This window comes from Corvus hawaiiensis, chromosome 6 (genome assembly GCF_020740725.1).
Source record: "Corvus hawaiiensis isolate bCorHaw1 chromosome 6, bCorHaw1.pri.cur, whole genome shotgun sequence".
NCBI lineage: Eukaryota > Metazoa > Chordata > Aves > Passeriformes > Corvidae > Corvus > Corvus hawaiiensis.
The window spans coordinates 64,931,941-64,955,733 of record NC_063218.1 but is presented as its reverse complement, the minus strand read 5'-3'; the positions used below and the strand labels follow the sequence as shown (position 1 = coordinate 64,955,733).

At 49.8% G+C, this 23,793-nt stretch overlaps 1 protein-coding gene and 1 long non-coding RNA gene across 5 annotated transcripts in view; both read right to left on the bottom strand.

Moving 5' to 3' along the window:
- The window catches only part of DAGLA (diacylglycerol lipase alpha), a 57,167-nt gene that overhangs the window by 10,051 nt on the left and 23,323 nt on the right, over positions 1-23,793 (bottom strand). For all 4 annotated transcript variants that reach the window (XM_048306623.1, XM_048306622.1, XM_048306624.1 and 1 more), the window contains 15 exons: positions 22,459-22,597; positions 21,128-21,339; positions 19,042-19,143; positions 18,444-18,582; positions 15,075-15,162; positions 11,444-11,578; positions 10,688-10,765; positions 9,794-9,918; positions 8,697-8,853; positions 8,423-8,506; positions 8,226-8,303; positions 4,267-4,347; positions 2,843-2,985; positions 1,526-1,594; positions 471-543 (listed from right to left, as the gene is read on the bottom strand). In XM_048306623.1, the coding sequence (XP_048162580.1) occupies positions 471-543; positions 1,526-1,594; positions 2,843-2,985; positions 4,267-4,347; positions 8,226-8,303; positions 8,423-8,506; positions 8,697-8,853; positions 9,794-9,918; positions 10,688-10,765; positions 11,444-11,578; positions 15,075-15,162; positions 18,444-18,582; positions 19,042-19,143; positions 21,128-21,339; positions 22,459-22,553 (1,659 nt within the window). In that variant the 5' untranslated portion in view covers positions 22,554-22,597. The remainder of the gene's footprint in view (positions 1-470; positions 544-1,525; positions 1,595-2,842; positions 2,986-4,266; positions 4,348-8,225; positions 8,304-8,422; positions 8,507-8,696; positions 8,854-9,793; positions 9,919-10,687; positions 10,766-11,443; positions 11,579-15,074; positions 15,163-18,443; positions 18,583-19,041; positions 19,144-21,127; positions 21,340-22,458; positions 22,598-23,793) is intronic.
- On the bottom strand, positions 13,515-15,060 carry LOC125327442. Its single transcript, XR_007204257.1, has 2 exons — positions 14,496-15,060; positions 13,515-14,111 (listed from the first exon to the last, which is right to left on the bottom strand). It is a non-coding gene; the product is annotated as an uncharacterized LOC125327442 (long non-coding RNA).

Below are 23,793 nucleotides of genomic sequence, written 5' to 3'. Positions count from 1 at the left end.
GGTAAATTCCATCATGTTTTATCTCTAAAAATCTTCATATTTTATGGGTTTTTTTCATCTTGGTGCAACAGTAAAGACTGAGGAGGGACAACTTCCCACATTTCCTATCTCCAAGGCATGAGCAGACCTCTTATCCTGAAACAGCATCACCTGGATGTTCCTACAAGCATGGCAACTGCTGTACTTCCAGCGCGTTCCCAGTTTTTACTGGCCAGGAAAAGCTGCAGTTAGAATACAGACTTTAAGAGGCTCAGACAGAAAATTCCCTGCTCAGTTATTTGGGATCTGTGATGGTGAAGTTGCCAGAATGAGCCGGAATGATCCCACTGAGCTCTCCAGCTCTTTCCATCATTCCTCTGGTTCCCTAAATAATGATCCCGAGGAGACCTGGAGGAAACCTGCCCTTCCTGCCACTAAAATTCCCCATCCCCGCTCAGAGACATCTCCAGGTGTTGGTTCTTCCCTCTTACCTTTGGTTTGGTGCTTCTTTGGAGAACATCCAGAAGCTGCCGGCGAAATCCCTCCAGCTGAGAGAGCCCGATCCTGGAAGAGAGGAAGATGGGATCATGGAAAAGAGGAAGATGTGACTCTTGAAAAGGAGATGTGGTTATGGAAAAGAGGAAGACTTGATTCTGGAAGAGATGAAGATGTGATTCTGGAGAAGAAGAAGTGAGTCTGGAAAAGAAGAAAATGATGGACTGTGGAAGAGGGGAAAACGTGTTCACAACACCTGGGCAGGGAACAGGACAAGAAGGATACAGAGCACAGAAAAACAAGGAATTGTGCTTCAAAGGACACTACAAGGATACAACATGGAGCAGATGGATTCAGAGGTGGGCTGTGGCATCACCCAGGAGCCAGAGCCAGGAGTGAGAGGCCACAGGGAATTACCAGGACAATAACCAGGATCAGATCAGCAAACAGGAAAGGAGGGAGGTGATGACGGAGAACAACAGGGAACAGGTGAGTTGGAAAAGTGTCCTGGAGCTGAATGACACCACTGAGGAGATGACAGGATGGACAGGATCATGGCATCCGGGTAAATCCCAGGTTGCCTGGCTCCCGCTCCAAGTCCCTGCTCAGCAGAACGTATCCCAGGAGATGAGGAAGGTGAGGAATGCCGAGGCACAAGGAATGAGGTGGTTCAGAGAGAAGGTGACATGGAACAGGGATTTTGGGACAAAGTGGACCAAATGTGGTGAAAGCACATCCAGGACAGGGCTGAGATAACACAGGGAACCAGGAAGGTGGCACTGATATTCCAGGTACCACAAGGAGGGATTCCAGAGGCAGGACATTCCCCCTTTTCTTTCACACAGGAGGGATTTGCCTATAAAAACCCCAACAGAGGTGTCCAGGAAAAACACAGCGACACAGAACCAGGAAGAAAAACAGGGAGCAATGCAAGGACAGAAAAATGAGGAAGCTGGAGACAGAGATGATCCAAGTGTTTCTGACAGGAAACAGATGATTTGGGACAGAACAGCAGAGATTCATCAAGGAATTCGCACACTTCTCCACTTGCCTGGGCACCAGATCTTTGCCAAGCACCACCGCAGTCACAAACTCCTTGGAATACTCCATGGCATCCTCACTGGAAGAGAAACAGGAGCAAGAAGAAGCAAACGGTGTTTCATTCCCAATTTGGTGGCAGGGAAACCAGGGGCACAAACCCCAATCCAAGCTGCTCCAGGCTTTGGGGATTTGCACCTTGGGGAAGAAGAGCCTGATCTCCACATCCCATGGCCCAACCATTACCCTGCACATGGCTCTGGATATACCTGGGAAAGGAAGTGCTTGAACTCAGTGCCTCACAATCATTTTCCAGTAGTTTGGGAATGGCGGGACAGCCAAGAAAGAAGATATTCCCTGCTCCTGAGACTACAATGTAGCACGAAATAACCCCAACGTTTGGGAGAACTCAGATGGCAAATTTCTGCAGCAACCTGAGTTCCAAGAGAAGAGGGAAGGAATCAGGATTCCCACTCTGACTTTCCACAGGAAGAGGCTGCCTCACTGACCTAGGGATGATCCTGGGCACAGCACAAGTCAGGAGCTACCAAGGGAGCCACGAGTGGAAGTTCGGAGCAGAAGGTTGTAAAACTCTCCTGAAACATCCTCCTCTGTAGCTCTGAGGCTGCAGAAGACCCGGGAATACTACAAGGAATGTCAGCATCCAGATCCAGCAGCAGGATGGTTTAAAACTCTTGGCTGCTCCTGGAATATGATGCAGGAACTACCACAAGAAGCCTCTCACGATCCATAGCTGATTCCAAGGATCCCCGTGGTATCTGTCAGGACTAGGAAGACCTTCCCTCACTTCACAGCAATCCAATGGGATGTTTTGTTTGGGAATGACATGACCAGAAGGTCTGTTCCCATTTATAACGGGAGGAATTCAGGATTAATCTCTCCCTGGTTTTGCCCCATGGCAAAGGGAGAGAAACCAGAACAAGCCCTGTGACCAGTTTTAGGCTGCAGAATGACAGAAATCACATCCCAATTCCAATTTCTCTGGAAAAGGAGTCCGAACAACCAGATCAGCTGCTGCAGACACCTGCATTTGCTCGTGTCTCCCTTATTCCCATCTGTTCAGAGAGATGGGGAAACTGGGATTGAGCAGAGAATAAGGAAACTGCACTTTCCCATTAAAATCAGAGCCACGAATAATTCAGTTATAAACCACGATATTCAGGAAAGTGGCCCCCTGCCGTCCTAACCTGAATTCCAAACCATATCCCAGAGGAAACACTCGGCTTCTGCAGGCTGCCTGTCTGTTTCACTGCTCCCTAGAGCCCCACAAGCAGGATCCAGCGCATCCCAGGTGTATCCCAACACCTACCTGAGCAGCCCACCTGGGGGGGAATAGGCAAAGCACTTCAGGGATGGATACTGGGGGCGCAGCAGGAAGGACAGGATGGCAGCTGTGCCAGCTCCCAGGGAATGCCCAACCACAATCAGGCCGTAGTGTTTTGTTCCTCTTCCCTAAAAAACATGGAAACAACAAGGAATAGAGATCAGGCTGGAAATTAAATTGAATTGAGTCTTCCTTTATACATGAGCACTCCAGATTCCAGCTGAACAGCTCCTTGCTTGTTCTGAATCATGGAATCTTCTTGGAATCCTGGAATGGTTTAGGTTGGAAGGGAAGGGAGAGATCATCCCATTCCACCCCCTGCCATGGGCAAGGACACCTTCCACTAGCTCAGGTTGCTCCTAGCCCCGTCCAACCCATCCTGGAACACTTCCAGGGATGGGGCAGACACAGCTTTTCCGGGAAACCTGTGCCAGGGCCTCACTGGAGGCTGGAATTCATTCACTTCTGGAATTCTACATTTGGCCTACTGGCACTTCCCTGAAAGAAAAAAGGTGGGAAGAAAAAGGAAAGGCACACCAGCTGTTGGAATTACTCAGGATTTGATGGGAGCCTTTTGCCCTTCCTGATAACATCCAAGCCCACACAGAAAGTGCCTCTACACCTCACTGGATGCTTTTCCCTGGAATATCTGTCCTTGGCAACCGTCAGAAATAAGGCCCTGGCCTGGTGGGACCTGGGATGGCACTTATGGACCTAAAGCCAGGAAAAATTCCTCCTGAGTAACAGGAACAACCCCCATTTTCCCTTTCTAGGCAGAGAGGAATGAAGCTCCATCCCAAAAAGCTGGATGCTGGTTTGTCTCTCCCTCCATCCACCAGATATCCCAAGGCAGCATTTCAACAACTATTCCCAACATATAAACCAAGGTAAGCTGCTTCCCAACATTTCCCTTGAGTCCTGTGACATCTCCCTGCCACCGGGAATGTGCCCACAGGGACAGTCAGCACGGCATTCCGAGGAAAATCTCCATAAAGATGGGATTTTAGTTCCTGCTGATTTGGTTTTAATGCTCCCTGTCCTGCATTGCCACCATGTGGGACTTCCTGCCTCAGGAAAAGGAAAATAATCAGGAGCTCTGCAGTGAGCAGAGTGCTTTATTGGTGCTTCCAAAATAAAAAAGCCTTGCGGGAAGTCTGGATGGGGCTTGGAGCAACCTGATCTTGTGGAATGTTCTCTGCCCATGGCAGGGGGTGGAATGGGATGAGCTCTAAGGTCCCTTCCAATCCAAACCGTTCCATGAATGAGTAACTAGGTGGAAATCCAGAGGGACAGGAACTAAAGGAAGAGCTGAGAAATGAATGCAACAGACTCAGGGACACGGAGATTCCCTTAAAACCCAGTTTTTTATGGAAATCTTATCCTCTGTCCAGAGACAAACTCATACTCACCAAATCCCGTCCAAAAGCTTGGGACAGCACCATCTCCTGCTCTAGTTTCTTCTTGATGTACTCAGCAGACAGCACCATGCCCTGTGGGAAGCGGGAAGACACAGCAGGATGTAAATGGGATCTCAACATCCAGCAGCCAGAAGGTGAGGAAGCTCTGGAATGTCCCTCAGCATGGATCAGCACGGAGGGAGAACTGACTCCCCTCTGCATTTCCAAAGTTTTGGCGTTTAAGGAGTAATTAAGGAACACTCCAAGGGCCTATTCCTGAGCTTTTAGAGGGAAAACCCTTAAACACAGGATTGTGGATTTGGTACTTCGGGCCCCAGGACCTGGGGCAGAACAGAGAAATAGACTTGGATATTCTGAATATTAGTGTTTTAAAAGCCAAATTATCCTATTCCAGGTAAATCTGTAGAGTTTTCCATTTAAATCTGGGAATAAAAGTGTGAATTATTCTGAGATAATAATACCAACACCAAAGGGAAAAGTGGCAGCACTAGGAATTAGTTCCTGCCTTCTCCAGCCATGAATATTAAGGGAATTTGGCTGTCAGAGGACATTCATCCCAAATTATTAAAAGTTTTTATTCCCTAGAAGTCAAGAAGTGCTGGAAGATGGGAAAGATCATATCTGTGTCTAAACATTCCTCCTCTCTGCTGAGGAGTGTTGCTCCCTCTGTGTGGTGATACCAAATCTAGTTGATCCAATTCCAAGTGCAGTTACAAACAAGCAACTGGAATTTGGTTTGTTGCATAAATTCCTGGTGGTGCCACAGTTTAATTCAGTGGGAAGTGAGCCTGAACTCCAAAAAATGGGGGAAAAAATGGGGAAATCATCTCTTTGGCTGTTTTTTTCTTTAAATCCCCACCTGAAAATGGTGTAAGTACAATGGGAATGTTACTGGGGGCTCACTCTCCATCTCTGAGATATAAAAGGATTCCTGGCTCCAAAAGCAAAGAAAAATATATGTAAATAACAATATATAAAACCTCAGTTATCCTGGAGAGCTGGATCGGGGGCTGGAGTTAAACATGACAGGATAACCAGAGGGGAAAATCAGGGAAATCAGGGAAATCGGAGGAAGAGCTGAGGGGGAAAATGGCGGGGGGAAAATGAGGGGGCAGAAATTTGGCAGGAAAATGAGGCGGGAAAATCCAAATCAGGGATAAATCTAAATCAGGGATAAATCAGGGATATCAGTGCTGATTCTCTTGCAGCAATATCACCACATCAAGCCTCCAGAGATCAAGTTTTATTCCATCCTCGTGGAATTTCTTGGATTATTTCAAAGAGGGGCGGAAAGGAGTAAGAAGAGCCAGTGAGGACAAGAAAGCAAAGAAACATGGAATTTTCCAGGTGCTCAGTATCCGAAATGCCCTTGATCCCAATCTGGAGGTTGGAGAGGGAAAGCAGGACAGCGGAGACCCCATTCCATGGAAATGGGAAATATGGGATGCTGCCACCACCACAAAGCACCGCAGTGGTTGTGCCTTATCCCAGCTCCCAGCAGCTCCCCAGCTTCCAGAAGAGTCTCCATTCCCAATCCTAATGAGAAGTGAGCAGCAGGCCACTGATCTAAATTCCCACCATGAATTTGGGATTCTATTTTTAGGGAGCGTGACCCAAATCCACGGTGATGTCACTGCTGGGATGTTAGTCAGCCTTCAGGATGTGTTTTTGGTAATTATATCCTAATGGAGACAGGGATTTTAATTGTTATGGAATGACACTGCAAAATTCCATTTAGATTTTCCATTGGAAAAAATTCCTAAATTTCATGGAATCCTGGTTTGGGTTGAAAGGGACTTTAAGGATCATCCAATTCCATGGGCAGGGACACTTTCCATTAGCCCAGGTTGCTCCAAAGCCCCATCTAACCTGGTCTTGGACACTTCCAGGGATGTGGCATCCATAAATTCTCTGGGAAACAAATCCAATTTCGAGTTAATAAAACCATTTGGGCTTAATTTTGGAAGTTGACATGTAAATAAACAAATGGAGCAAGGATTTAGGGAAAGGGAATGGAAATATTCTGCATTGTTTTGCATCCCAAAGGCACACAATGGCTCTGGGATATTTGAGATTTGGGGGGGAAGCCTCAGAAGGGTCTGCTTAGGAGAGAAAAATGTAGGAAATTCTCATTACTGGATGTTCTACCAACCTGGGATCATGGCTGAGCTTCCAGGACTTTCCAGCAGCTCCTTCTTGTCCTCCTGGTTGGTTCAACACCAGGAAACAAAGCTCCATAGCATCCTATTTTCACTAATTTTGTCCTGGGAGCTCAACAGTTAAATCTGGATTCACCCCCTTGGCTCGGGATTATTTTTAAAATTAACCTTGTTATGAAACCAGAGGATTTTATTGCAAAAATAGTGAAGTTGGATTCTTCTTTGAGTTATAATTCCTTTTTTTTTTTTGGCATTCTAATCCCTAAACTTTAGTTCCAGCTCTATTTTTTGATCCAGAATAGCTCAGAGCCCTGATAAATACTTTTTAATTGTGACATTGGAGCTGTGCTGTGATAAAAAAATCTCATGTAAACAGCAAGACTGGGAATTTTAGGATGGCTGATGGACACCCCCGGGGATGGGTGGGACAGAATCAGCAGGAAAACACCCCAAATCAAACAGATCCTGGGAAAGCTCCCACATAGCCAAGTCCTTGTTTCCAAATTAAATGTGTAAGTGAGACATTGGATTTGTTTGGTTATTAAACTTGGCTCCTGGACATTAAAAATGCCTTTAAAATTCCATTATCTCCCTTAGTTTTCCCTCGGGAATCAACAGCACATTACTGTCTGCAGATTAATATTGATAATAATTCCAGACGAAGTGAATATTCCTCTCCTGGCAGCAATCCCAAAAAAAAAACCAAAACAAAACAAAAAAACCACAAAGGACAAATAAAAGCTCTGGCTGGAACAAAGGGAATAAACTGATAATGTTCCATGGAAGTCACGGGCGGAGGAATATTTTCATATAAAGATCAAAAGCAAAGCCAGTTTCTGCAAGGATCTATTCCTGGATTTTCATTGAACCATGGAATTCTGGAATGGTTTGGGCTGGAAGGGACCTAAAAGCCCATCCAGTCCCATGAACAGGGACACCTTCCACTAGTCCAGGTTGCTCCAAGATCCATCCTCCAAAGTGTTCCTGCCCAGAGCAGGGTTTGGAAAGGGACCTTTAAGGTCCCTTCCCCTCCAAACCATCCCAGGATTCCATGATTCTACTTCCTAAAGCAGAGGGAAAAGGTTTGGCATTCTGGCAGGATGCCATGAGGGAAGCAGGAGCTTCCAACTCATGGCTCCCAAGGACTTCCAAGCTCCATATTCCACCTTGGGCAACACCTGATCCCCCCCCAGCAGCACTTCCGCTCCATTCCTTCCAACCTTCACTCTGGATTTTCCTTTCCCAACCTGGCACCGCAGCTTTGGCAGCTGCCTAATTCCCAATCATCTTAAAAACTTGGCACGTTGTTCCTTTGCCAGACAGGGGCAAAGGTCAGCTCTGGAATAAATGGATTTAGCCAGCCAAGAGCTGCTCACGGACATGGAGCATCCATCTAATTTCACGGATCCGAGTCCTGCCAGGATCCTTGGAGGACATTCCCACCACAGCAGAATTTTAAGCACACTCTCAGGCTTTGATTGGAAATTCCTTAAAGGTCGTTGGGAGAAAACGTCGTTTGAGTGGCTCCAGGAATTTCGTTCTGGGTCTCCACGATGCCCTTCCGAGTTTGGAATTCTCTAATTGTATGGAGTTTTTAATTACACGCCCAGTGATTTTTACTGTTCCCAACGATTTTAACTATTCCCACTAATTATTCAACACCTCAACGCCCTTTCTGTCACTCCTTTTTCAAGTAGTTAAGACCATTTGGGGGTTTATAATTAAAAAGTGAAATAATTAGAAAAATCCACCGGGTTTGGTTTGGGATCATTTTCCCTTTGTTTTCCCCACCTTGTGTCCCAGCCACGTTCCATGGTGCCCCTCAACCGGCAGGCGCTCCGCGTCCCCCGTCAGATCCGTCAGGGCATCCTGGAAGAAAAGCAGTCACCTTGCTTCAGGTGAGTCGAATCTGGGACATGATTCTGAACCAGGAAGGGCTCCAACTCTCTGGAATGTCCACCGGGGAGGTCACCTCAAATCCCACTTACTTTTGGGGACAGAGTTCCACGGATGCTGATGACCACCTTCTTCTTGTCATGGTCCACGGCCACGTAGAAAGGGGTTTCATAAACCTGGAAAAGATCAGGAGAGACATTCCCGTTGGATTATCCTCAGGGAAAAGGAGGCAGAGAGAGCAACAGGATTTGTGTCCAAATGACACAAATGGACATGGAGAGAAAAGGGCTTTGTTTCCCTTCTTTGTCCCGCTCCAGCTGGAAGCAGGTAAATCCCGCTGGGAAGGGGGTCTGGGATTGTCCTTACGGCGTCGTGGCAGGAAGTGTAGACGATGTCCACGGAGGTCATGTTCTCGTCCAGGAAGTGGCGCCGGATGGCGATGGCGTTGCAGCCACAGCAGTTGTCCTCCTCGATGGTGACGCCGGGAGCGTAGCGCGGACGCGACGGGCACAGGCAGCAACATCTGCGGGAGGGAAGCACAGCTTTGAGGGAAAAAGGCTGGATTTGGAGTGGCACTCCCAGAGGAAAGGGAAAGGTGGACACTCCAAGCCTTATCCCTACGGCAGCGAGTGCCAAGGGAAGGATAAAACCACAGAACAGCCTCAAAATCTGGGCTCGGGTGCAGTTTTCCTTCTGAGCACCAGAGAGAGCTACAGTGCAGCCAGTCCCGAAGGAATCCAAGCATGGTGGGGTGGGATGCCTCCTCAAAGGATACTATGCTTGGAAGTGCAGTTTTCCAGTGCTTCAACACAGAAAAGCCAACACTGACCGAGCTCCAGGCTTATTTATAGGAAAAAACCGGGTTTAGAATCATCCCAAAATAAAAAGAGAAGCACAGATTGATTTTCCTTCTGTCTCTCTCATAAATAAAAGTATTCCCAAGGAATTACATTCCTCCCAGTAGTCCAAAAAGTGCCAGAAGCTCATCCCCACATTGAATCTAGTGACAGAATTCTGGCAGCTGGAAACAGAACCCTGCACCAGGGCAAAAATCCTGAGCTGGAAAAATCCAATTAATCCAAGGGAGCATAGCCCAAGCCAGGCAAATCTTGGAGGTCTTTTAATCAGGACCCAAATGTCAACTCCCTGATTTTTGAGCTCCAAGAAGCTCTTTTTGGACTTGGTGTTGTGCCAGGTGAGTTCTCTCCACTGGCTGTTCCATGCTCCAGAGAGGATGGAGCAGACAGGCTGGTTTAGTTACGAGGAACTGGAAGGGATTCAGGAAGCGTTTGGAATATGAGGCCCGGAGAGATGGAAAGAAAAAACATGAGGAGAAAAAGGCAGAAAAGAAATCAAGCAGGGGTGGAACAGCAATAGGATGAAATAAATGTGGGGAAAAACAAAGGGTATTTCAAAATGCGGGAAAGCCAGGCAGGGAAGAAGGGGTGAGGGTGGGCACTCACGAGCAGGATCTGGCCAGGCGGCAGAGTCCACACGTGGGCTTCCTCATGAGGTAAATGGGCCATCCATAGGCAGCCAGGGCGAAGAGCATGTAGTAACACACCTCCCGGTACCGCTGCATCTCTTGCTGGAAGACACGGGACTCCCTGAGCCTGGAATCTCTTGGAATTTCCCCCCCCCATTCCCTTTTCCCATAGTAAGACACGTGCCGAGAGCCAGCCCCCTCTCCCAGCTACGCTGCGGTGACTGAGGACAGCGAGGTGGGGATGCCAGGCAAGAGCCACCCCCCCTCCCAAAGATCTCTCTGTCTGATTTCCTGAGGAATTCTCTGGGTATCCCACCCTGCTGCCAAGGAAGCTGTTTCCTGCAGATTTGGAAATGAGCTCCCTAAATATCCCCTTTCCAGCAGGCCGGAGGATGCCTGGAGAGGGCCGCAAAGCCAATTTAGGGCCATGTGCCGCAATTGTATCCTATAAAACCTCAGTTATCCCAGAGAGCTGGATGGGGGGCTGGAGTTAAACATGGCAGGATAACCAGAGGGGAAAATCAAGGTAACATCAGGGAGAAATCGGAGGGAAATCGGAGGAAGAGCTGAGGGGGAAAATGGCGGGGGGAAAATGAGGGGGCAGAAATTTGGCGGGAAAATGAGGGGGGAAAAATTGGGCGGGAAAATCTGAATCAGGGATAAATCTAAACGAGGGATAAATCAGGGATATCAGTGCTGACTCTCTTGCAGCAATATCACCTCATCAAGCCTCCAGAGATCAAGTTTTATTCCATTCTCGTGGAAATTCTTGGATTATTTCCAAGAGGGGCAGAAAGGAAGAGAAGCCAGTGAGGAAAAGAAACCAGGGAACACAGGTGGGTTTGGAGAATCCCACATCCCAGGGACTTACCGCATTCTTCAGATCCAGGTATTTGGTGTTCCTGGTCACTGGCATTCCGGACAGGAAAGCTAAAATGTCATTGTTTGCCTGGAAGTCACAAATACATAGAAAAATTCCCCTGTGTGACAGCAAGACTAAAATCTACTCCCAAATATCCCAACCAGGCCCCTCAAATAGTCCCAATGGTTTTATTCCTGCCTGATTTTAATCCCAACTCAAGGGGGAAGAAAAACTCATTAAAAGAAACCAATTTCCTACTGGGCTGACAATCTGCAAACCTCAACAGCAGCTTGGAAAACTGGGAGCTTTTCCTTCTGTAGCCTGAATCCCAAACCAAGGGAAAAAGCCCAATAAAATAAATCCATTTCCTACTGACTTGACAATCTGCAAGTAGCGGCTTGGAAATGTGGGAATTTTTCCTCCTGCAGATTGCTGGAGTCTTCTCCACATCACTGTACAGTGGGAATAATCTTCCCATTCATTTGGGAAAGGGCCTTGGAGGCCCTTTTGGGATCAAGCGCTCCCCTTGTATCACCTGCCTGGAGAGGATCATTCCAGATTCCAGACTTGGCTCAGCACTAGCTGAGCCCTTTGGGAGGGAAAAACGACAGGGAAAAACTCGGGAAAAGCTCCTGAAGTCGCCATTATTGTTCTTTCCCAGCTCAGCGAGCAAGAACAGCCCAGAAAGGAGGTGGGGCAGAGCCAGGCGCTGCTCCCGGGGAAACCCGGAGCAGCTGGGAAGCCGAGATCCCCAGGTTCTCCCACCTCATCCAGCACGGCGCTGCGCTTGGCCCGCTGCCGCTGCCGCAGGAGAACCAGCCCCGCAATGATGTCGGAGGGGACGATGTCCAGGTCTCGGAAAAATTCCGCAAAAAGGTAGGCGATCTCGGAGTAGGCGTCCTGCAAAATCCAGGGAGACAGGGGTTGGAGGAGGAGGAGGAATTTGGGTGTGGGGGGCCTCAAAACAGGACGCAAAGCGAGAACTGGACTCATTTCTGGAGCTCTGCCTCCGAAACAGCCACGAGATTCCTGCAGGGAATGCCAGATCTGGACTAATCACATGATTATTGTCTCTTGTTTATTTTCCACCGTCCCACTCGGGGGCTGGATTTGTGCTGTGCGTGGGCACAGAGAACACCTCGACATCCAAACAGCTCGGGCAGGACAAAGGGAGGGAAAGGGAATGTTTTTGGCTCTCTCTATTACACAGAACAGAGAAAATGGGATGGAAACCAAGCAAATCCCAATCCAGTGCAACCTCGGAGTCATCCTTTCTCCTCCAAAGCAGAATAAAGGCCATTCCATGAGGAAAAAACACTAGTTTTGTCCTATTTAAGAGTCTCTTCAACTCTAACTTTGCCCTGGGTTCCTTTTTCCCATATTTATCCCAGATCTGGGATCCTTTTGCCCAAATTTAACCCAGATGTGGGATTCTTTCACCCAAATGTAACCCAGATCTGGGATCCTTTTGCCCATATTTAACCCAGTCCTGAGATCCTTTGGCCCATATTGCCAGGCTTCTCCAGGTTTATTTTGGATGGCACCCAAGCAAAAAGGCCTGAAAAGGAAAACCTGGAAGAACGGAATCATTAAATGCAGAATTCCCAGGAATGAAAGTGACTGAACTCAAAAAAGGAGGGACAGAAGTGAACATGACCTGAGAGGGTCAAGCAAAGGCTCCGGAGCAGAGGAACAAAGATATTTTGAGGAGAAATGTCCTTTTCCCACTTTTTGCTCTGTATCACAGGGAAAAATCCCACAAGATCTTACAGGAGAACATTCTGGGAGGCTGGAGAGGGGCTGGAATGTGGGTCAGTGCTGACCTGTCATTACTCCAGCCTAAGGACAAGGGTGACCCAGAGGCTGGAGCAACGAAATGTGGAGCTGTACCCACCACTGGTCCGCATTTGACTCCTGCCATCCAAAGCCTTTCCTACAAGGATGATCGCAGCCTTATCCTGAACTTTTATCCTGTGTTTTCATGGTATCCTTTATCCAGCATCAAAACCCACAAGAGTGGAGTGTTGTGGGAACCCCGAGCACTCCAGGACGGGATTTCTCCTCTCCCTTCTTTGACCATCAAGACAGTAAATCCCTTCTCTTCCCTGCAGGAATGACCTACATCCTTTTATCCCTGCCAAACTCCTGGAGCGTGGGATGACTTTCTGTCATTTTTCACTTCCCTACAAAAGCCAGTAAAATCCCCAGTAAGAACTGGGGCTCCAGGTGCCAACTCTCCGTGCCAGCAGAGCCTTTGGAAAGCCAACGGCATTCGAACCGCAGTATCCTTGAAATCCTGACCTCATCAATCCTAGCACGGCTCCTGTGAGCTCACAAGAAATGCCAAGAGCCTCCAAAGGAAACAGGACAAACACCCATTAATCCAAAGTGGCAGCTACAGCCCTGGATGCTCCGACAAAAAAAGGCCCTGATGGAAGAAGTTCAATGCGGATTTTCCGCTCCAAAGGAACAGCTTTTCCTGGGAACACCTGATGTTATTCCTGTTTGTCCACCTAGAGTGCTCTGCTACAAACCCTGAAGGCTCTGAGGCTTCAGGCTTCGCCCCAGATCCTTTCCCCAGAGCCATGTCCATCCCATAAAGCTCTTTGCCAGCCCAGAGGAGAATGATCCTCTGCTGCTACATTTTTTTTGTTTTCCATGGAGCCTGGGATGGGCAGCAATGGATTCATTTCTGATCCATTACGTGCTCATTCATTCCACACGCTGCCATGCCAGGGCACAACGTCAGGGCTTGTTCCTGCAGAGAAGAGAGGCTGCGAATTGCTCAAAAGCTGGATGTGAAGTGGAAATTTGACAGCACGAGGAACGCGAGGTGTCTGGGATCCACTTTTACTCCAAACTTAAAAAAAAAGGAGAAACAGTCACTGCAGAATGGAAAGTTTGCTAAAAAGAACTCAAAATACTTGGAATACTTTGCAATCCTGAATGAAATGGGAGTTGTTCAGGGCATTCAGGTGCCTGCCAGGGCTCTCTCTCCCAGGATGCAGCATCCATGCTGTGCCCTCAGGACAGGAGTCTCCAGCTCCTGGGCGAGGTGACCTGGATGTGCTCTCAGGGAGAAGGGAAGCGCCTCTGCTCCAGAGCACCAAGGAAAAGCTGCTGTGGGAGCTGCCAGAGCACAAAGCTCCTTTGGTTTCAGTTTTCCAGATGGATTTCCAGATGGATTTCCCCAGCAGATAAGCTGGGAGCTGGCAGGCCTGGGCTTGAACTTCCCAGCGGGACAGCAGGTTGGGACTGGGACATTCCCGGGGAACATGGTGACATTTCAGCCAGGGAAAGGGATCCTGGGAGGGGCAGCATTCCAGGACACAGTGCTGGATTTCTGCACAAGGGCTGTGACAATTCCTGCAGCCTTCAATGCTCTGGAATTCCCCAGCACTCCCTAAGAAATGCTGTTAATCCAATTCAGCACCTGCGAAGAACAAACGTTCATCTGACTCTCCTTTATTTTCCCACTTTCCCTTTGGAGCTTTCAATCCCAGGCTCATTTCCCTTCCTCTCCACGTTCACATCCCTTCCAACGTGCTCCTTTTCCCGCTGCATCCTTTAGGAGCACGAACTCTGGGCTATATTTAGTGAGGACACGGTGGCTGTGGTCGGTCCCTTGGTGTTTTCCCTGTCATTTTCTGTGCCCTTCTAACTGGAGTTAAACGTCTGGGCGGACTTTTTTGGCCACTGCTGGTTTTGTTGGAATGTCCTTGATAAATCCCAGCTTTTTCCCTGAGAGGTTGTAACTAATTCAGAGCCCAGTGTCCGCGAGTGCACAAATCTCCTGATTTTTATGATGTTCTCCTACCTTTGGGAACAATTCCCTGGTTCTGCTGGCTCCTTCAGGAGTCCTCAAATCCTCAGAATTCCAGCCAAATTAGTTAAATCAAAAGCAAAGTTTTCCAGCTCCAAAGTTTGACTCGCCTCTCCACGAGGTCCTCAGGAATGCTGGTGAATCCCACCCTCAGGCACAAACCTGCTCCCAGTGATTCTAAGGAGAATGGAATGATAACTTTTGGGGAAGGAATTTCAAGGCCTTTACCCTTCCCTGCTAGAGAACAGCAAGGGAAAATCCCAACGGCAGAACATGAAAATTCCCAATGATCTTCATGTGGATCTATGGATTAAGCAGTAGTTTTTGACTGTCAGGAAATCCAGGAGGGATTCCTGGAAAGAACTTCCAGGTTTTTGTTTTCCCATTTCCAAGTTCTGCTCCTTAAGGGTGTGAGATGGATGGAAACAACAGGAGAAAGTGTTCAGGAAGTGGCTGATAAAGGGAAGCAGGAGCTGCCCAGGAAGTGCTGCCAAATGTGATCCCAACCTGAGGGAAAACAGGGATTTCTCCCATGGATACTTTGATTCCCAACAGGAGATTTTTGGTACCCACCGACTGCGAGTCCTTTGTCCGCGTGCAGCAAAGGAACACTTTGAGCCTGCGTGTCCAGCTGCTGGCTTGTCCCTCTTCCAGGCGGTGTCTGGGAATAAAGGGGAGAGCAGGAATGTCAGGAGAGGCACAACACACCATAGGATCCATGGAGTGGCACAACCTGTGCTGTGTCTGGAAAAATGGGATAAGGTCCCCCCAGTCCTCCTGTTCTCCAGGCTGAGCCCCCCCAACTCCCTCAGCTGCTCCTCGTGCTCCAGCTCCTTCCCCAGCTCCGTTCCCTTCCCTGGATACGCTCCAGAGAAGTGTGAATCCGGCAGGATCGAGCTCTGTGCTTGGATACCTGCTACCCTGCCTGAATGGGATGCGTGGAATGAAGCTCCTGTTGCAGCTTGGCAGCTGCTCCACGTGTCAGGATGTGCGGCCACTCAGGAGGAAAAAATCTGCCTCGGGATGAGGGAGTGGGAACAGCACAAGGGACCCTGAGCACTTCATACACGCCGTTTTTCCCCAATCACTGAACCATGGAATGTTTTGGGTTGGAAGGGGCTTTCAGGATCATTGTGTTCCACCCCCTGCCATGGAAGTAGGGACTGATCCTGTGCCAGAGCGCCAAGCATCCTGAAGTCCACAGCTCCTTTTTTTTTTAAGGAAACATGGCTTTAATCCAGGTCTGAGCAATCCACAATAAAACACCACTCCATTTTCTGGCAGGGCATCCCATCAGGAGAAGCCCAAGCCCAGGAAGTGGGTTGCACCTGGAAGGAAAAGATGCTGGCAAAGGAATATTTGCTTTAAATGGAAGGAGCAGACCCCACAGGGATCCATCAGCTCGTGCCTGAGTATCTGAACACAGCTCTCCATAACCTTTCGCAAGACCCCAAAAGAGGAATGGGAATACGAGTGGCAGCAGGGCTCTCCTCCCCCAGATTCCTGAAAACTCCAGAATTTCCCTGGTGGGGTTCAACAACCAAGTGTACTCCGAGCTATTTTCCCTCCACCTTTTCCCAAATTCTTTCTTCCTAACACCAAACTTCCACACATTCAGTAGGAGCTCCAAAGCTCCTTGGAAAAGTCAAGGCACAACAAGCCAAGCCTTTTATTGGGCTGTTTCTTTTTCCCAGCCCACACACAACACGATGCCACTGGGAAAGGAAAACCACCGTGGGACACAATCCAGCCAGGCAGAGAACTTCCTCATCTATTCCTTGGAAAGGATTTCTTTCAGCAAGAGGGAGAAGTTGGGAATATACGCTTTGGAAACAATTGTTTGAGCAGGGAACAGTCACATTTGATGTTTGTTTTTCACATCATAGCCCACAGCGTTTGCTTGTTAACAGCTGTTAACATTCCCTTCCCAGAGGGAAAATCCACGAACAGCAGGAACAAGCTCTCTGTAAATGCTGCAGGCCTGGAGGGAAAAACGTGGCCAAGGGAGAAAGGCCTTCACTCAGCTTTCTGGGATCTCAAAATTCCCCACAGAGGAGATAATTTTGGGGTTGGTTTGAATCCACTTCCGCAAGCTGTAGAGCCCAGATCTGCTTTGGAAAAATCATCACAGAATTCTGGAACGGTTTGGGATGGAAGGGACCACAAAGCCCATCCAGTCCCACCCCCTACTGCGGGCAGGGACACCTCCCACTGTCCCAGGTTGCTCCAAGCCCCGTCCAACCTCGGACATTTCCAGGGATGGGGCAGCCACAGCTGCACTGGGAAAACCATTCCAGTGCCTCACCACTCTCACAGGGCAGAATTTTTTCCATGGATGTAGTACTACATCCACAGTATCATCCTTCTCATCTTCCTGGGAATGCCCTGATCCCAAGCAGCAATCACACGCTAGGCATTAATTCCAGATATTCCAGGCTACTGTAACATATTGGAAAGGTCAGGAAGAGTATCTGGCATTCCACAATAAAACCCAGGCTCCTTCCCACAAAACTTGACACGTGATCCTTAGAAAAGCCTCGTTTTCCCTCATAAAGGATCCCATTCCAAGTCACTGGAAAAGCTTGTATTCAAAATACAGAAATCCAATAAAAAATGGGAAATTTGCAGAGTGTTTCTTGAAAGCCTCATTTTTCATCCCTTAGACCCCAGTGCCCTCCAAAGCCACATTCCTCAAGGACAGTCACATATCAAAGGAAACAAAGCCTGTTTGTGTTGTCCCCTACTGGAAAAAAATCCTTCGGAAAAAGCTTTGCTTGGTGAAGAAAAGCTTCTCCTCTCCCATCTGGGGAGCTCCAAGATGGAAACAATTCTTAATTAAAAGATCCGACTGCCAACACAAAAGGAATTGCTCCGTGGCCAAGACTAAATAGGAGAAACCTCAGGGCAAAAGGTTGGATTTTGGAGACGAAAATAAAGGAAGGAAGGGGATTTGGAAGGAGATGCTGCCTCGAAGTGAGGAAAATTTAAGCACAGACTCACTGTTTCCACGAAAAACGCTGCTATGGGATACGGACAAACAGGTTCTTGTGGTCAGCAGGGTCCACAGGATCCAAAAATCCAGTGACTGAGGCAGAATCCAGCTGGATTCTGCACGGCTTCGCCTCCTTTGGATGCAGGTGCCCACACACAGCACCTGACAGGGAGCTGCAGCCTGCCAAAATCCCCCTCAGCAGAGCGGAATGCTCCCTGCAGCAAGGCAAGGAGAAGGGCAAGATCCCAAAAAAAGCAGGACACCCTTCCAGAAACCTTGCCCTGGGAAGCTGTGGCTGCCCCATCCCTGGAAAAGCTCCAGGCCAGGTTGGACAGAGCTTGGAACAACCTGGGATAGTTGTCCCTGCCCATGGCTTTAAGGGCTTTAAAGATCCCTTTCAACCCAAACCATCCTGGAATTCCCTGGCTCTGGGAGGATTTTGGGTGCTTGTGGCCATGAGGACACAGCACTGGTAACCCTGAAACCCTCCACTGGTTCTTTCCTTAAATCTTTGTGTCCTTGGACAGAAGGGAAATTCAGTCTGCTGTGAAGACAGGCTGGGAGAGCTGGGAATGTTCAGCACGGACAGGAGAAGGCCCCAAGAAGACCTTAAAGTGCCTAAAGAGGATCCAAGAGAGCTGGAGAGGGACTTTGGACAAGGGGCTGGAGGGCCAGAGGGAAGAGGGAATGGCTTCACATTGACAGAGGGTGAGTTTAGATTGGATTTTGGGAAGAAATCCTTCCCTGAAAGAGTGGTGAGGCCCTGGAATGGATTTCCCCGAGAAACTGCGGCTGCCCCATGCCTGGAAGCATCCAAGGCCAGGTTGGAGCTACCTGGCCTAGTGGAAGGTATCCCTGCACACGAGAGGGGGTTGGAATTGCATGATCTTTAAGGTCCCTTCCATCCAAGGCACCCCGGAATTCTGGGATCCCATGGAATGCTGCCTTACCTCAGGTTGTAGGTCCTTAGGTTGCGCTGCCGGCGCTTGGTGGCGCGGAGCTTGACGAAGGTGCGTCCCGTGGGATCGAAGACGCACAGGACAGTGATGCACACACTCAGGATCACCACCCAGTTGCACACCACCATTCCTGAAAAAAAAACCCGGGAGTCAGGTGCTCTGGCCCCTTACTTCCCACCCCAAACGCCCGCAGCAAAAGGAAATCCTCTGGAAAGGCTTTTAAGCCGCAGCTGGATGAATCTTCCGGCTGTTTTATGGGGCCATTAAATGCTCCCTGAGTATCCGGGACTGCAGCATTAACATCATCCCCACCACCAGGAGACTGGGAAAGGCTTCCAGGAAAACAGTAAAGCCATTCTGAAGGGAAAAAGCGGAGTCTACAGACGGCCCTTCCCTGGGAACACGAATCCCTGCCTGAGTGCCGGGAGCACAGGCGGATGAATGGAACGACTGTTCCGAGCAATAAACAGGAAAACAAGCCCCACACTGACAGCTCCCATCCACTTCCCAGAGCCAACCGGCACAGGCGGGAATGAAGGATGCCCGCCAGTCCGTCGGAATGGTCCCAGGGCGCATTCCAGCTCCGTACCCAGGGTGACACTCTTGGCTGTGATGTCGTTGCAGGAGGTGTAGTACTGCGTCAGCCACACGATGCCCACGATGGCGTACACAAACTCGATCACCAGGATCGCTGGAAAAAACGGGAACAGCACGGATAACAGCGGCCCTTTCCCTAAGGATGAGCTCCTCTCCCCACTTTCTCACAAGGAACAGGTTACTTAGCAGGGCATGAAAAGGCTTTGGAAGGGGATGTGCAAGGAGACGAGCCAAAAGCGCGACATGTTCCTGACGGCTCCGAAAAAATGGGATTGTGGAGGGGTCAGCGCTCTTGTTTGTGTCACAGGTATGAATCAGAGATCCAGACCTACCTCCCACGTCACTGGAAAGACTCCCTGAGGCAGCAGGAATCACAGGACCCAAACCTTAACTACCTCCGACAGCTGGCCTGACTCACGGATCCAAAATAAATCGTGTGGATCCAGGATTAATCCTGCTCGCTACGCTTAGCACACATTCCCAGCACCTTCGCAGCCCTTCCCATAAGGGTTCCAAGGAGACGGTGCTTAAGGAGCTCCTCGGTTTTGCATGTGACTGTGCTAACAACCTAGAAACTGGGGATTAACAGTGCTTCCCTGGAACAAAAAAGCCGGGAAACTGCTCTGAAGAGCCCATCCTCTCACTTTCTCCCCAGAATTCCAACGGACAGGTGGGCAATCGGGTGTGGAGAAGGTGAATACCTTGCTTGGGATTGTCAAAGTTTTGCTGGAGCCACGCGACTAAATCCAGCCTGGCTTATTCCACCCACCCTCCTTATCTCCTGCTGGCACAGAACCTTTCCCTAAGTGGCTTTGCTACAGACCTGGAAAGACTGGAAATTCAGTTCCAGGAGACAGAGCTTTCCCGGGCAGGGAATCAGGGCTGGGACTGGTTCCTGATGAACCCAATTCATGCCTGAGTCAGGCTTTGCTTCCCTTGGCTCCTCTCCCCTCTTGCCTGCTGCAGGACAGGAGAGGCAGGAGGAGGGATGAGACATTCCCGGGTTCACACTGGAGTTAATTCCCTAAATTCCTCTGCATTAAACAGCACACGCTTAAATTGGGACAGTCACATGGACCTTGCCCACGCACTGGTCACGCTCCCACTTCCATCAGCACAACTGATCAACCACCAGGAGCAAAAAAAACCCAGGAAAAAGGGAATACAAGACCCAAAATCCAGAGTAAATCCCACTCCTGAGCACACGGAGAGTTGAAGGAAGGAAAAGGGATATTTTGGGGGGGGGGGGCAGGAAAACCTCTCTTTGGATTCTCCCTACCTCCCCTGCCCCATTTAGTCTGGTTTTAACACCAACTGCCAGGCTCTCCGTGCTTCCCTAGGGAGACTGGCTGGGAAGCTGGAGAGGGAGATTTGTTTGCTGTTCACGTTAATGACTTGCACTGAGCATTCCAAGTCTTCCAGACTGAGCTTTCAAGCAAGGTTATCCCTGTTTTAGTGGATTCTGCAGGAAAACAACCCGGCAAAAAGCAGGGATGCAAACCCACGGGATGATTTGTTTGGAATGGGTTTGGCTCTGCATCTCCAAAGATTTTTCTCTTAAAATCTTCACTCGGCACAGAAAAATCTGATTAAATTTCTGTACCTGGAAGGCAACAGAACCCAGGGAAAACAAGCTAAAAGGGAACCAGGGGATCAAGGAATAATCTCTTCCCTGCTCTAGTTTTTGGTGAGAGAGCGAGACAGGAATTGCTTATAGGAAGAAAAAGGGAGCGAGCAGGTGGAAAACCTATTTTCCTCCCGGCGCCTGGGAGTGGGCTGGATGGAGGGATGGATCAGGTGAGTGAAGAGGCAAAACCTTGGAGTCAGAACCTTTGGGATTTATGCCTCTATCCTTGGAAAACATAGGGGGGAAAAGAGAGACAGAAGGGGAGCAGATTCCATGCGAGGAAAAGGAGGCTATTTGGGACATCGCCTGCCAGTCTGACAGCCGACAGTGACAAGGCGCAGCCTATGGATTCATCGGGATGCACGGCACATCCCGGCGGCCATCTGGCCGTGCCGGCAGAGTGGGGAGAGGAGGCTCCCGGGAAGAGCACGCGGGGGCTCCGGCCGCTTACCCAGTCGGACATAGAGGACGTACTGCATGGAATCCCGCGGCTCCGTGTACAGGATGCTCCCGCGCATGCTGAGCCAGATGATGGCCAGCTCGGCGATCATGCAGCTCAGCAGGATTCCCAGGTAGCCCCGGCCGTGGTCCACCAGGTTCAGGGAGCACGTCTCGTTGGGATTGTACACCAGCCCGAAGAGCACCACCGAGAGGATCACAAACCTGCCGGGCAGGAAAGGCAAGGGAAACCATGGAATATCCCCCAGCTCCTTACATTAATCTTCGTTTGGGCCCCAAATCCCTACAAGCCATCCAGAGGCCCTGCTACCCCTGTCAGAACCATTTCATCCGTGCCACATTATCCCATGGGATCCGCCACTCCAGAGAGGCTGTGGCTGTCCCATTCCTGGAAGTGTTCAAGGCCAGGTTGGATGGGGCTTGGAGCAACCTAGTGGGAGCTGTCCCTGCCCATGGCAGGGGGTTGGAATGGGATTGAGGTTTAAGGTCCTTTCCAACCCAAATCAGGATCCTGTGGTTGTTTTTCCTGAGCCTCTGCATAGAACCACAGCCCCAAATTCCAGAAGATTCATCCCTGAATGTGTCCAGGACAAGGTTGGATGGGGCTTGGAACAACCTGGTCTGGTGGAAGGTGTCCCTGCCCATGGCAGAGGGTTGGAATTGGATAGTCTTTAAGACACCTGGATGGGCTTTAAGGTGTCTTCCAACCCAAACCATTCCAGAATTCCGTGACTGTTTTTCCTGAGCCCCTGCACAGGAATACAGCCCAAAATTCCAGCAGACCCATAGCTGAATGTGTCTGTAACCAGGCTGGATGGGGCTTGGAACAACCTGGCCTATGGAAGGTGTCCCTGCCCATGGAAGGGGTTGGAATTGGATAGTCTTTAAGGTGTCTTCCAACCCAAACCATTCCAGGATTCCATGACTGGGTAAAACTGCAGATACGAAATGCTCAGGAGTCTTCTGTATCATTCCTAGGGATGAGCTCTAAGGCATCTTCCAGCCCAACCCATTCCAGGATTCCATGCCTCTTTTTCCTGAGCTTCTGTACACAAACACAGCACCGAACTCCAGTGGGGAATCTTGGGTGGCACAGGAGGGTAACAAGGAGCTCTGGTCAGGCTCTTTGGAACTAGGACAGAACTTGGAACAGAGCTTAGCTAAGAAACACAGAAGATGGAAAAATGTTGGTGTCCATCAGGAATGCCCCAGCCAAACCTTCCAGCCCCGTGTAGAAGCACAGGAAGAACTTCCAGCCGTGCCAGGAATAGCCAAAAGAATTCCTGAGCGAATTCCAAGCATCCTTGTGCCCTTCTCACTTACCAGGTGGTGTGAAGGAGGAAGAGGAAGACGGCTGGCAGAACCAGGTCATCGCTGCCCACAGACCAGCGCCGGCGGAACACGACAATCCCTGGCATGGCTGGCGGGTCCCAGGAAGTTCAGCAGGCACGGCACTCACCTCCTGGAAAAGAATGGAAGCAAAGCCGCTGCTGAGCCTCTCCAGCCCCCTCTGGAGAGCCCCACAACCTGGGGTTTATCCCAGAGCTGCTTCCTTCCAGCACCAGGGGGCACGGCGTGCTCAGGAAGGAGGGCTGGGAGTTGAAGGAGTGGGAAGTATTAGGTGAAGCCGGTGTGTAACTCATCCAGCTCCACTTCATGAGATTACCTGGAATCCTGTTAGGCTGCGATGGTGAGCAGCCACCGTGGGATTTGGGACAGGTCATACTGGCCTTAAATCTCTGGAAAACTCTATTAGGGTGTTTTTCTGTGGACAAACCTGCTGCCAGGCTCTTGTTGTCCAACAATTCCCCCCCATCTTGGCTCAGGGAAGCCAAAATATCCATTAACAGTCAGTGGCAGCAGCTGGGGAACTATGGACTGGCTCCCAACAGCACTTCCAGTGAGGATACTGGCTCCTAGGAGATCTCCCCCTGCACCAGCAGGGGCATCCTGACAGCTCCATATCTCCATCGCATCCGCACCAGCCCTGACAGGCACGACCAATTCCAAGGTGGAAGATTGAGGAGCTGCTGTTCCTCCCCGTGTTTTGTTTGTGCTCCTATTTTTAGGGCTTCCCAAACCCTTTGGAAAATAGAAACAGGAGCCGTGCAAAGTCACGAGACTGCACAGGGCGCTCCAGCCTCCTCCAGCACAGCCATCCCACTCCATCCCAGCTGGCCGTACTCCAAGCTGCTCCAGAGGGACTCTGGCAGCACACCTTATCCCACTCCTGCCTTCCTGGCCCAACACATCACCCACAACCAGGAATTTTCCTTGGTTTTGCCGAATCCGGGATGGCGTCTTTGCTATCAGCCCACAGCCACCAGGGATTTCTGGACTGTGGGATCGGTCCTGTCCCTCTTTCCATGCCCTAATTCCTGTCCCACCTCTTACCTGCGCTACCAGGGAATGCCACACCTCACCTGCATCTCTCTGCTCCAAGCTCTCCCAACTGATCCAACTCAGTTCCCAACCCCACCAACCTCCCAATTCCCACATCCAGGCACTGCTGCTGGATGCTCCATCCATGGCCTGTGGTGGCTACGCTCTTCCAAAGCTGCACTTCCAAATCAGTAAGTGCTCTTGGATTTTTGCCTCTGTGAACCCAAAAGCAAATCGCCAGGTCAGGACAAAGTGTCCTCATCCATTACTTAAGAC